Source organism: Lissotriton helveticus, chromosome 9 (genome assembly GCF_964261635.1).
Source record: "Lissotriton helveticus chromosome 9, aLisHel1.1, whole genome shotgun sequence".
In the NCBI taxonomy this organism is placed as follows: domain Eukaryota; kingdom Metazoa; phylum Chordata; class Amphibia; order Caudata; family Salamandridae; genus Lissotriton; species Lissotriton helveticus.
Window position 1 is genome coordinate 1,249,044,879 of NC_136070.1, and position 13,177 is coordinate 1,249,058,055.

Here is a 13,177-nt window from a genome sequence, read left to right on the forward strand (position 1 = left end):
TCTGGGACAAAATATCGTTTAAGATTCATAAGACCTCCAGAGCTGCCAACACTACTCAAACCCTTTCTTTCATTTACAATCGGATTTTATTTACTCCACTAACTTTGTCTATCTTCTCACCAGATACCCCTTCCACATGTTGGTCTTGTGCACATCCTTCTGCAGATTTAAAACACATGCTTTTTGAATGTCCCCCCATCTCCCAGTTCTGGAACCGCGTTTGGTCCCAAATTCAATTAATTTTCCATGTCCAAATTCCCTTCTCCATCACTAATGCCTTTCTAGGTACTCTCTCCCCTATATGGCCTCAATCTTCACAAAACACTAAGCTCCTTGACCTCTTAATTGCAATTGCATTCCACCTCATCACCTCTAACTGGAAAGATGCGAAGAATGTCACCTTTCGCTCTTGGTGGAACGCGGTTTGTTTTCACCACCGACTAGACACCAATTATTGTCACTCCCATCTCCTTAGCAATCAAAAGGGATCTCCTGTGGCTACCTTTATCTAATTATCTAACTCTATTTACTTCCCCGCCCACCTCATCCACATCCCACTCTGATGATGTAGGTAAACCTCCTTGAATTTCTTCCCATTGCCTTTTTTACCACTACCTTAATTAATTGATAGTTTTTATCTTTTTGACATGATGTTTCTTTGTCTCTTTTGCTTGATTATGCTTACGATGTTGCCTTCTCTTTGTAGAATTTTTGACTGATTTTCTTCTATGTCTCTTTATACTTTACTGAGTTTTTTATCATTATGTTTTTTATCATACATTTTGTAAGATCATAACATTTACCTGTTTTCTTCATTTATGTTCCTGTTTTTTGTTCTCAATAAATTCAAACTTAAAAGAACCACTTTAAAATAGCAATTTCACTACTAGGGGGCGCAAATTACCATGAAGTTGAACTTGATGGTAATTTGCAAAAACTAAAGTGCATTTTTCAAAGTTGTAGGTTACACACACATGCCCTCGGGGCATGTGTGTGCGCAACATGTGTGCACAGAGAAATTTCAGGGTTGCAACAGGGTGTCCTTTGGACAACCTTGCACCCTCAAAAGTGCATGCGCAATTTGCGAGTACCTATTGGTACTCGCAAATTGCGCATGCAAACTCCCATTCATTCCTATGGGCCTGTAGGGCCATAGGAATGAATAGGAAGGCATTCCTTAATTGTGAGTCGCAATTTGCGAGTCGCAATTAAGGAATGTTTAGGAATCGCTATTGTAATAGTGATTCCTACACGCGTAGGCTTTTGAGAGTCCTTAATTGCGATTCCTTAATAATCGCAATTAAGGACTCGCAAAAACCTTTCTTGATGCATGTGCCTGTTAATGTTCTAATATGTGCATCTCACTCTGTCAGGCTGAGAACAGAGCCTATTGTGTTTCTACCCCCTGCACTGAAATGTCTGCATTTTAAACATGCGATTTCCTTATGGATGGCCCACCATGGCGTTAATAGTAGGTTAGATGTAGTATAAAAAGGCAGCACCAGGCTCTGGGCAGCACCTTGATCCTGCCTGTTCTCAGGTTTAAACTTTGCAGGACAGACGCTGTGATGGATGCCAGAGCTGAGCATCAGAGACGGGTATGCATGAGCCTTTCCCTGAGTGCCTTAAAACCATCTCTCATTGACAGCAAATACATAGACTGGAATATTTCTACATAGCAAGAAGGTAAGTAATGGTGCCCTGAAGAGTTCTGAAAAGACACCGCAGGCCGAGTAACCAATCGGCACCTGCCCGAACACCCCAAATTCAGGTCACATCTATTTGGGTGCTGCAGGAAACAGGGATGTAGGCCTTGCTTGTTATTCAAAAGCACTGGTATCAAGCTAGTTTTATTTTTATAATTTTAGTCATCGTCGTTGGTTCAAACATTCCAAACTGGAAGGTGGTTTATCATATGACAGTATTTATATGCAGACCACATCAGAGTAAACAGCGGAAGAATTAAGTGCCAAAGAGACATTTCAAGTTCAGCATGCCCTGAAACTCACCTGAGGGTTTGATCAGTGTAAAGTGCTATTTAATTTTTAGAACCAGTAAAGCTATACTTTCCTGCCACACTAGTTCGCTTGTTGAATTCAGAAAAATAATACATGGCATTTTGAATAAGGCTTTTGTGTAACAAATTAAATGTTTTATTTACAGAGACATAATCCAAGGAAGAGTTATTAATATTTACAGTAGACTGTTGTCATAAGCAACATGTTATTCACTAGGTTTATTTGTAGGCTATATACATACGAAAGCATCAACATTATTTTCTTTAACCTGCATAATATAAGTTAATGCCTTGTTTAATTCCTCCAATGTATTTAACCTTCTTGAAATGTGACAATATCTCCATCTGTTCCGCATAGTTCCTAGAGGCGATTAGTTGGTGTGGAGGCACTATGGTAATTTATAAATATATTTGTGCTACTATTGTCGATTTCTAGGTTATGCTGCTTTGAAGAGTCTTTTGTATGTTAGGTATCAAGGTCAACAAAAAGTCAGCCTTGGGAAATCAAGAGAGTGAGACCTCCTTCTCCGGGTGAAAAATGTTAAAAAATAGTGCACACAATCCTTAGTCTATAGGACACACACTCAATTTCTGGCTGGATAATTTACTATTAAAAAAGAGACTACACTATTTAACATCTAAATCCACCAGGTTCATTGTAATACAATATTTTGAATTGATGCTATGTGTGTAGTTATTAACACATTATTTTCCTTAAACAGCTACTTGTGCTCATCTGACCTAACAGGAGTGGTAATAATCACTATATGTCCTTAACCCAGACTCCATCACCAGGGCACTTATTTGTGGTGCGCACTCCCACAACAATGCGTCTTTTTCATTTGTTATCAGCTGCACTGACTCTTATGCGTGCACAATCACCAACACATCTTCCCTTACAAAAATGTCCTCCACAAGCAGATACCATACACCTTTTTAGATTTCCCCTCACAGTGCTTGCACTATGTTTGTGAAATGTACTGTATTCAATATATCTTAAAAGGGACTTACATCCTGCCTCCTCTTCTTGTTGTTAGTTTACTTTTCCTCCATTTTATTGGTTGTAGACTTTTCTCCCTTCTGTATTTCTCTTATCAGTTTCCCAAGGCCCAAGTATTCATTCCCATCCGCTTTGGAGGCTGGAACTTTTTCTCTTTTGGTAAAGGCTGCATAGCCTTTACTGTTTACATTTTGTTATTTTTTCCTGGCTGCATACATTTAATGCATGCTTGTGTTTTGTTGTTTTTCTCATCCTGTCTGCAAACAATTCGAATCTGCTTGAGACGCTCTGAATATTTTACTGAATTCCTGCTTTCCTTTTGGTACAATAACCTGTTCCCTTACCTTTGTGCCGCCAAGGGACCTCGTGGTGAAGCCCTTCCAGTGCCCAAACAATTATCACCTTCTCTCCCGCGGACCGCAGACTGCCGGGGCACTACAACCCCCAGAAGGCAGTGCGGCCGCGCAGGAATTGCCGCAAGAGGACCGGCGCTAAGTACAAAATTACCAGTGAGACCCCGTGGCGCGGGATGCTCTGAATATTTTACTGGATTCCTGCTTTCCTTTTGGTACAATAAACTGTTCCCTTAGTATTATTTTGTAAGTACTACACTCAAGAACGCGTAAGGTGGATTAAGCAATATCTGAAGCAGGGCGCATGGCGGCAATACCGCCGAGCTTATTTATCTTTGCAACAGCTGGATAATGAATATTGCACTGTAATTATAACCGTTTTTTTAAAGAGTATATTGCAGAAGCGGAATGTAATAACTTGTTAGCCATGGTATGGAAAGAAATAAGTGCCATTTTATGTACGGTATACCCTTTTATATATTACAGATGTACAGTTTTCTTTTTACTGTTTGTATAGATTGATGTATTTTAAAAAGGACACTGTATGAACTTGACTATCCTTTTTAACTGCTGCTTTTATGATTTTGTATTTTTGCTAAAATCGAATAAAGCATGATTTGATTTGATTTGATTTGTTACATTCTTGGCCTCCAACGTCTTGCAACTCATCATGTCATTTTTTGGACCATGCATTTATGCCTTTGAACTACTTATCTCACTTTTTTTTTAACACGCAATTGGTGAAATATTGTTGTGGCAGCAACATACATTTTAGGCATTTTGCGGACTGTAATTTTGGTTTAGTTAAAAAATCTACCCTCTGATGCCTTTGGATTAATTGGCTTGTGCTTTGTACCTTGCATTCTGTGAAATATTTTCATGGCAGGAGCACACATTTTATGTATTTGATGCCTGCATGTTATTTGCTTTAACTTTGGACCCTTCCTTAATTTATTACAGTCAGAACTCTGACTCCTTTCAAATAATTCTCATTTTTTGGGAACATTCCCTTTTGTGAAATATTGTCATGGCAGGAGCACATATTTCATGCCTGTTTGCTGCCTGCATGTTCTTGTTTTTTTCCAAATACTTTCCTCTGATGCCTTTAAAGTACTTATCTCGCTCTTTATCACATATTCTGTGGAATATTGTTAGGGCAACAGCATGCATTTTAAGCGTGTTGGCCGACTGCAAATTATGTTTTTTTCACATTTTTCACTCAAAGGCCTTTAAACAAATTATTTAGTTTTTTCCACCACGCATTCTGTGAAATATTGTTGCGCCAGCAGCACGCATTTTATGCATATTTGCTGTCTGCATGTTTAGGTCGAGCCTGTCCCATTCCGCAGGAATGGATAGGATCGAATTCAAGTGCTCGATCGGCTAGTGAAACCACTGGCGTTTCTACACAGTGCATGTGAGGTCACGTGGCCACAAAGCGGGTCACGTGACCACACAAGCACGCGCATCTCCCTAATCTGCCTGCCTCCCCTCGCTCGCATTCACGCCCCAGGCTCTCCCACCCCCATCCGGCTTCCCGGCTTCCCTCCTCGCTCGCTCACATTCACTCCCCAGGCTCTCCCACCCCCATCCGGCTTCCCGGCTTCCCTCCTCGCTCGCTCGCATTCACTCCCCAGGCTCTCCCACCCCCATCCGGCTTCCCGGCTTCCCTCCTCGCTCGCTCGCATTCACGCCCCAGGCCCGAGGACCTTCGTTTTTTTTTCCGGAGAAATGAAACAAGGCGCTTTTGTCATTTAAGCTTACAACTAAGAGCTGCTCTAAGGATCGAGGCTCGACACCAGCTGCAAAATCTTGCCATCACTCTTATGTCGGACTAACAAAAGCGATGACACGGTTTACACGGCCACATCCCCAGGCTCTCCCACCCCCATCAGGCTTCCCGGCTTCCCTCCTCGCTCGCTTGCATTCACTCCCCAGGCTCTGCCACCCCCATCCGGCTTCCCGGCTTCCCTCCTCGCTCGCTCGCATTCACGCCCCAGGCCCGAGGACCTTCGTTTTTTTTTTCGGAGAAATGAAACAAGGCGCTTTTGTCATTTAAGCTTACAACTAAGAGCTGCTCTAAGGATCGAGGCTCGACACCAGCTGCAAAATCTTGCCATCACTCTTATGTCGGACTAACAAAAGCGATGACACGGTTTACACGGCCACATGGCAGTGTCGCATTGAGATCCATGCACAGCCCATGGGCCTCCCACCAGAGCATGAGAAACCCACACGTGTCCCTTCGCTCTGACTATACCCGCACCTGCTCCCCATGTAGCGCGCTCTGCCCTGGTAACCCCTGAAACAATGCCACGTTCGGGTGGCTCCCTCGCCATCTTGATTTATTCTATCCTCTCGCAGCTTCCGGTCCAGACTGCTTTATCTGGGTGGGTAAGGGAAGGGGCTGGTCGGAGCATGTGTCGCCTCAACGCCAGGCAAGCTCCAACAAGGCACAGCCTCAGATGCGAAACAGCACAGAACGTGAATAAATATACATGTCCAGCAGAAGGTATGCACACCGTAATGTAGCCCAGCAAATAATTTATTTTTACAAATATCACTTACTTTAAATCTCGAAGTTTTTCAACCGTAGTTATTTTAATAACACTGTGATGATGAAAAGCTTACCCAACAACGCTTTAAAAACACAAAAATAAATAAATGCTTTTATTTGAAGATGCAATTTACAGATTGACCAAAGTTCTGTAAAACGGATGCACAGCCGACCACACTATCTTACTGGCGCAAATTTAAATCTCTCATCCAACTGTAGCCCTCTCAAAGTACGTGAATGCAAACCACCATAATCTCTATATTTCAAAACAAGCGTATATTGTACGACCCGTACAAATGTGCTTTATACATCAAATAAATCACGTTAGTGCCACTCGGTTGCAGGAAACTGACATTTCAAATAACTACAGTAAAAAAATTAAAAAAATGTTAAAAAAAAATTCTCAACTGCAGTACTTAGTAGAAAATAAATATTTCCTGTTTTGAATGAATCCTACAATTTCATATTCACTCTCCTCATTCAGTCAGGTACCGTGAAAGGAAACAATTTCCTTTTATCACTGCTCAACAAAGGATTGCAACTAATTCTATATGAACATAGATCTGAGCAAACACAATCATTGCCCGTTGCAAAGTATTACATGCAGATCTACCCAAGATATCCACTGACAAGATATACAGACCTGCTGCAAAACATAACAAGCATTGGCATAGCCTATAGGTCTCGCTTGTGGGACCTTATAAGTATTTAGTTACAAGGATATTGTGCTGCAAAACAAAATACTTATAAGGTCCCACAAGCGAGACCTATTGGCTATGCCAATGCTTGTTTTGCTTTGTCTTTGGCCTTTTGTTTAATTTATTACATTCTTGCCTCACACGCCTTCCAAAATGCTCTCGTTTTGGCACCATGCAATTTGTGACATATTGTAGTCACAGCAGCACATATTTTATGCATGTTTGTTGCAGGTGGAGTCCATATTTAAAAGGGCTTTTTGGGCTAACCTTCGATGTAACCGCGCCCAATAATTTCACAGTGCATTCACCAATCAACCACTCACCCTTCGCAAGGACAAGCTTGCAGCCCCATTCCCCACGCACATTAAAATTAATAATACTGTGCGCTTACACTGTAAAGAGCCAGATGCTTCAGCAGCGATAGCCAGGGCGTAGGGTACAGCCCCCCACAAAATCTCAGTTACCTGCAGAGCTGTCTGTTTTCTAAATAAAGCAAGCTTCAAAGGATTTCATCGTCTTCTTTTATTCCAGACATTTGGTTTTATAAATTTGCTGTTATAGCGTTTATAATAAAAATAAATACTACAATAATTTGCCTTTCTTAAAAATCAAGTCCTAACACTTCAAGACAGTTTAAATAAATTATATTGCACAACTATACACCAAACTACAACTTGCACAATTTTTTTTTATTATTAATCACATAGGCGAAACCGAATGCATTTACCAATGATTGTTTACTAGCAGTTCTGACTGCCTATATGCCCACTTTGTGCATACTGGATTGGGACTATAAAGCTGCAATGATCAGAGATGTATCTATAGCTGTATGGATCTTGGCATACTGACAGCAGATGCACCATATAAGTACCCTTTGCCTCAGCACCTACACAACTGGCACCACCAGAGAGGGACGGGGAGGGTTAAGGAGCCAGGAGAGCTGCCAGTCTGTCCATCTCGGCATGTTTCATTGTGTATGAAATGATGCAACTAATTCCCAGCAGATTCACTTTACTACAACTCATCCCCAGCAGCTACACTACACTTCCAGCAGCACTGACCCTCTCCAACTAGGTCTTGCCAACATTCCACCTCCTGCTGTTACCCCAAAAGCAAACATACCCCTCCCTGAAAATCTCTAGAATTTATCCCATCCTTTCAAATAGGTACCCCGATCCTCGTATAGCTAGATTCAACCCCGCTCCTATGATACTTAGATTCACCCCGCCCCACTGATAGCTGGATTCGCACCCGCCCCTATAATAGCTAGATTCACACCCGCCCCTATAGTAGCTAGATTCACCCAGCCCCTATAGTAGCTAGATTCACCCCGCCCCTATAATAGCTAGATTCAACCCACCCCTAAAATAGCTAGATTCACACCCGCCCCTATAATAGCTAGATTCACCCCGCCCCTGTAATAGCTAGATTCACACCCGCCCCTATAATAGCTAGATTCAACCCGCCCCTAAAATAGCTAGATTCACACAGGCCCCTAAAATAGCTAGATTCGCACCCGCCCCTATAATAGCTAGATTCACACCGGCCCCTAAAATAGCTAGATTCAACCCGCCCCTAAAATAGCTAGATTCAACCCGCCCCTAAAATAGCTAGATTCACACTCGCCCCTAAAATAGCTAGATTCACACTCGCCCCTAAAATAGCTAGATTCACACCTGCCCCTAAAATAGCTAGATTCACACCTGCCCCTATAATAGCTAGATTCGCACCCGCCCCTATATTAGCTAGATTCACACCGGCCCCTAAAATAGCTAGATTCAACCCGCCCCTAAAATAGCTAGATTCACACTCGCCCCTAAAATAGCTAGATTCGCACCCGCCCCTATAATAGCTAGATTAACACCCGCCCATATAGTAGCTAGATTCACACCAGCCCCTATAATAGCTAGATCCACACCAGCCCCTACAATAGCTAGATTCGCACCCGCCCATATAGTAGCTAGATTCACACCCGCCCCTATATTAGCTAGAGTCACACCAGCCCCTATAATAGCTAGATCCACACCAGCCCCTACAATAGCTAGATTCACACATGCCCCTAGAATAGCTAGATTCACCCTTCACCTCTGTAGCTAGGGTTCACCTTGCCCCACTGAAAGCTAGATTCATCCCCGCTCCTCTAATAGCTAGATTCACCCCCACCCCACAGATAGCTAAATTCACCTTTGCCCCACTGAAAGTTAGATTCACCCCCACCCCACTGATAGCTAGATTCACCTTTGCTCCCCATCCACAATATTTTTCTTATCTGTTCCTTGCTACTGGTGTCTTTTGCCTCTCAGCCCCTACAACCTCCTTTAACTTCCACTGTCCACACTCACCCTCACTATCCACATCTTTTCTCATTATCAGCAACATTCACATGCCCCACCTACAGGTCTTGTTTGTCTCACTTCAAGCCTCACCACATCACCAGTCACATGAGGGTCTGTGCTCAGAACCTTGCAGAAATTTCCTGGCATCACTGAAAGTGCTTCTATGTTTGTAACGCACAAGCCAACACCTGCGGATACCTTGACGCAACTGTCAAAAATGGATGCCCGGTCAAAACTCCCCCAAAAAAAACCATAGACTAAGATGACAGCTATTGCCAAGTCTTGAATAGTTTTCTAAATATCACTACAGAAGTCTGCAAGTGAAGAAGGAATGGTCAAAAGTTCCAACCTCTAGCAGCAGTACCAGAGAAAGCCCTGCCCCCCAGGGTGACCTGCTGTTGCCTGGGGTGAAAATTGCAAAAAACACAGTTGATGGACAGAATGTAGAACAATGTCATACATTCACCCCAGTATAAGGATCTGGGCCTAAATCCATCGTTTTTTTACACTCCACACCACCCTGGGTTAGACACTGGCTATACACAAATCAGCTCTGACCCTGTGCCTCATGGGAACAGTCCAGTCCGAACTACCAAGCCATGTCTTTCCCAGACCGGAATCAAGCATCCAAGGACCGGTTTCTGGCTATCAGCCTTCATCAGCCTGGATAGCTTGACTCCAGTGGTGTGGAGAGCCTGGGACTAACGTCTGAGCATACCCAGCCCACTCGGGGTGAAAATTGCAAAAAACACAGTTGATGGACAGAATATAGAACAATGTCATACATTCACCCCAGTACAAGGATCCGGGCCTAAATCCATCGTTTTTTTGCACTCCACTCCCCATCCACAATATTTTTCTTATCTGTTCCTTGCTACTGGTGTCTTTTGCCTCCCAGCCCCTACAACCTCCTTTAACTTCCACTGTCCACACTCACCCTCACTATCCACATCTTTTCTCATTATCAGCAACATTCACATGCCCCACCTACAGGTCTTGTTTGTCTCACTTCAAGCCTCACCACATCACCAGTCACAAGAGGGTCTGTGCTCAGAAGCTTGCAGAAAGTTCCTGGCATCACTGAAAGTGCTTCTGTGTTTGTAACGCACAAGCCAACACCTGCGGATAACTTGACGCAACTGTCAAAAATTGACGCGACTGTCAAAAATTGATGCCCGGTCAAAACTCCCCCAAAAAACCCCACAGACTAAGATGACAGCTGTTGCCAGGTCTTGAATATTTTTCTAATCATCACTAAAGATAGCTGCAAGTGAAGAGGGAATGGTCAAATGTTCCAACCTCTAGCAGCAGTACCAGAGAAAGCCCTGCCCCCCGGGTGACCTGCTGTTACCTGGGTCCAGAAGGAGGTTGGGATTTTAACCTTCTTTTTGGAATATAGGTCACAATGTGTTCTGCAAGAGGCTTGTTAGACTGAGCATCAAGAGCTTTATGTGGTAGGCAAAATGAATTAAAACTAATCTTTTGCTGTTCAGGAATCCAGGGCACAGAAGCCAAGCTGAGCAGGTGGAATCAGATTACTTTAGGCTGAAGATAAGTCGTGCCACAGAATTTTACAGGAGTTGGATTTGCTGAGCTGGTTTAGTAGGCAATGGAAGGTAAACAGCATTACGAAAGCTCAATTTTTTATTTTTTTATTCTCTTTTTATTAAACAGTTGTGATAGTACAGTGGGTGTCCAATCTTGAGGAAATAAATGGATTTCGGATCTGGATGTTTGGGAAAGGGAAAACCAATACAGAATCCACCTCAGAGTGCGGTGATGGGAAAATCACAAACTTACAGCGGCACTGATATGAGCAGATATTGTTGGACAGGAGTAAAATGTGACACTTAGATTTTTAACAAAATTTGCTAGCGTGGGTTGTAAGCAAACACTTTAACCGTATACTTCTTTCCTTTTCATACCCTGACACCAGGGCACGTGCAAGGATTTTTGAAGCTCTAAGTGAAATTAAACATTTGCACCCCTCCCCCCTCCTTCATGCCATGTGAAGTAGCCAAGCCACACCTGACTGAAGAGACCCAAATAGACTGAAACTGGTCTTGGGTTACTTGCGTTCTGGTTCAGTGAGAACCTTAGCAGTTCGGCCTGGACTAGTCCATTCATCTAAACCCTACCTAGTTTATATAGATTGCAGCCAGACGTTCAGCAGCTGTGTGGCAATACTGCCAAACAAAGCTTCATTGTGCCAATAAACAAAGGTAGGTTTTCCTGCATATCTTATGACGCTGTCGGGTTTTCAGTAGGGGTGGGCGGAATTTGCGTAATCGCGTTACGCAAATCTCCGTGAAATGGTAAAAAACTTCGCGAAACACTCAGAAATTCCACGAACACGCGGAATTGCTTGTTCGCGATACTTTTTTCCTATTCGCAAACACTGTTTGCGTGCTGGGGGAAATATCTCGCAAACACGCATTTTGAAAACACGAACAAGCAAAAAATTTCACAAAGTTGCGGAAGGCAGAATTTTGGACAATTTTGCGTTCTCCGCAGAATGCGAAATTACCCAAATTCCACGAGCGAAACGGAATTTACCACCCAGGCCTAGTTTTCAGTTTGAATTCAGTTATTCAGCAACTCCGCTCAGGACCCTGTCCAAGTGTTCTGCCCTTTCCTGATTCTGGCCTCTATATATACCTCAATCCTCAATGAATCCTTCGGAGGAGTGGCACTCCTGCTCAGCTCTAATATTGTTACCTTGGTGCTACCAATGCTTCTTTTGCAGAAGTGCCCAGAAGGCAAGCAAAGGTACTGTCGCTGCTTTCTTCCAAGTTGCATCAGCAGAAGGCAAAAAGACCTTGTGATTGTGAAGATATGTAAACAAGAGAACGGAAAGCGTTCTTTGTCTGCTCTGTTAACATAAATAATGTCATATTTCGTATAAAATACGCCCACCAAGCACACATTTTTTAGCATTATCATTCAGACAGTTCACGCCTAAGCTGTAAGCCTGTCACGCATTCCTTAATGTTTTAGCTTACTCCTCTTGGCTTACAATCACGCCTGCCTTGTATGTCCCAGGAATATTTTGCATGAAAAGCCCTGCCTCCTACAACACTCTTTTGTATTGTTTTGTACTGCAGGTCATTCAACTTTCATTGCCTTATGTGCCTTTTTGTATTCTACTGCACCGGTAAAGTTTCAGTAATATATATCCCTCTTCCTGTACTCCACTTTACCTAAATTACTTGTAATGTATTGCTCCAGCTCCTGTTTTATTCCATCCTGATATGTAATTATGTTGTTTACTTTGATATTTCACACTGCTTTTTCCCTACCCTTGTTTTTATGATTTTATACCATGTTTGCCTTATACTATCCTGATCATGTAAAGCGCTATGATACCTCTGTGTCTAGCCAGCGCTATATAAAACGTTTAAAATAAAAAAAATAAAAAAAGAACTTACTGGCTAGCGAGTTGCCACTCCCGCTTTTGAATGGATCTTCAAATTCGGCGGCCATTTTTAAAGATAGGGAGGTCAGTCGCTACCAATTGGACAGTAATTTGCACTCTTACTTTCGATTGGCTGCCAATTAGTCTTTGACAGCTATTGGTTAACAGGCTTACATCATTCACAAATGATTGGATAGCGAGGTCTGCACTCTTACACGGACGGAATTTGCACATTGATTATTTTACTACATTAAATGCCTTTGAGGTAAATTAAACCATAAAAATGTGCTATCGTGAACTTACCTTCATTTCCTGCATCATAAACTGTTCATCTCTCGAGAAACAAGTCACCGCGTCGTGGACAGAGGGGAAAAGTTTAGCCTTTGTGATGACTTCGCTGAACAAGTTGCCCGTCTCAAGTTGCCTAATCACGGATTCTGTTTTAAGAATAAAATTTAATTTCATAATTCCATTAATATTTTTTTCACATTAATAAAAACAGAGAATATGGAGGCAGCATCTAATAATGTGTATTGAAGTATGGAGAGTCAAACAAAATTACATACAGAGCGGGGTACCACTGCTGGCAGACTCAATGGCGTGTCTGCCAATAGTGGGGCGAAACGTGTAGTCGAGAGCCAGGAAGAGTCAACGAAAGTCATCATGACCAATAGCGACAGCAGTAGAGTAGATATGCAAGTCAAAGCGTAACATGTGCACCATGTAATAGAAAAGGCACCGGAGTTTGGTAGTAAACAGGGCCAGATTGGCCGTAGCGGGCAACAGGCATTTCCCCAGCGG

The 13,177-nt window shown here is 42.7% G+C and overlaps 1 protein-coding gene across 3 annotated transcripts in view; it reads right to left on the reverse strand.

Moving 5' to 3' along the window:
• The window catches only part of LOC144782429 (solute carrier family 26 member 6-like), a 235,226-nt gene that overhangs the window by 10,001 nt on the left and 212,048 nt on the right, over nt 1-13,177 (reverse strand). For all 3 annotated transcript variants that reach the window (XM_078661782.1, XM_078661781.1, XM_078661783.1), the window contains exon 19: nt 12,680-12,813. In XM_078661782.1, the coding sequence (XP_078517908.1) occupies nt 12,680-12,813 (134 nt within the window). The remainder of the gene's footprint in view (nt 1-12,679; nt 12,814-13,177) is intronic.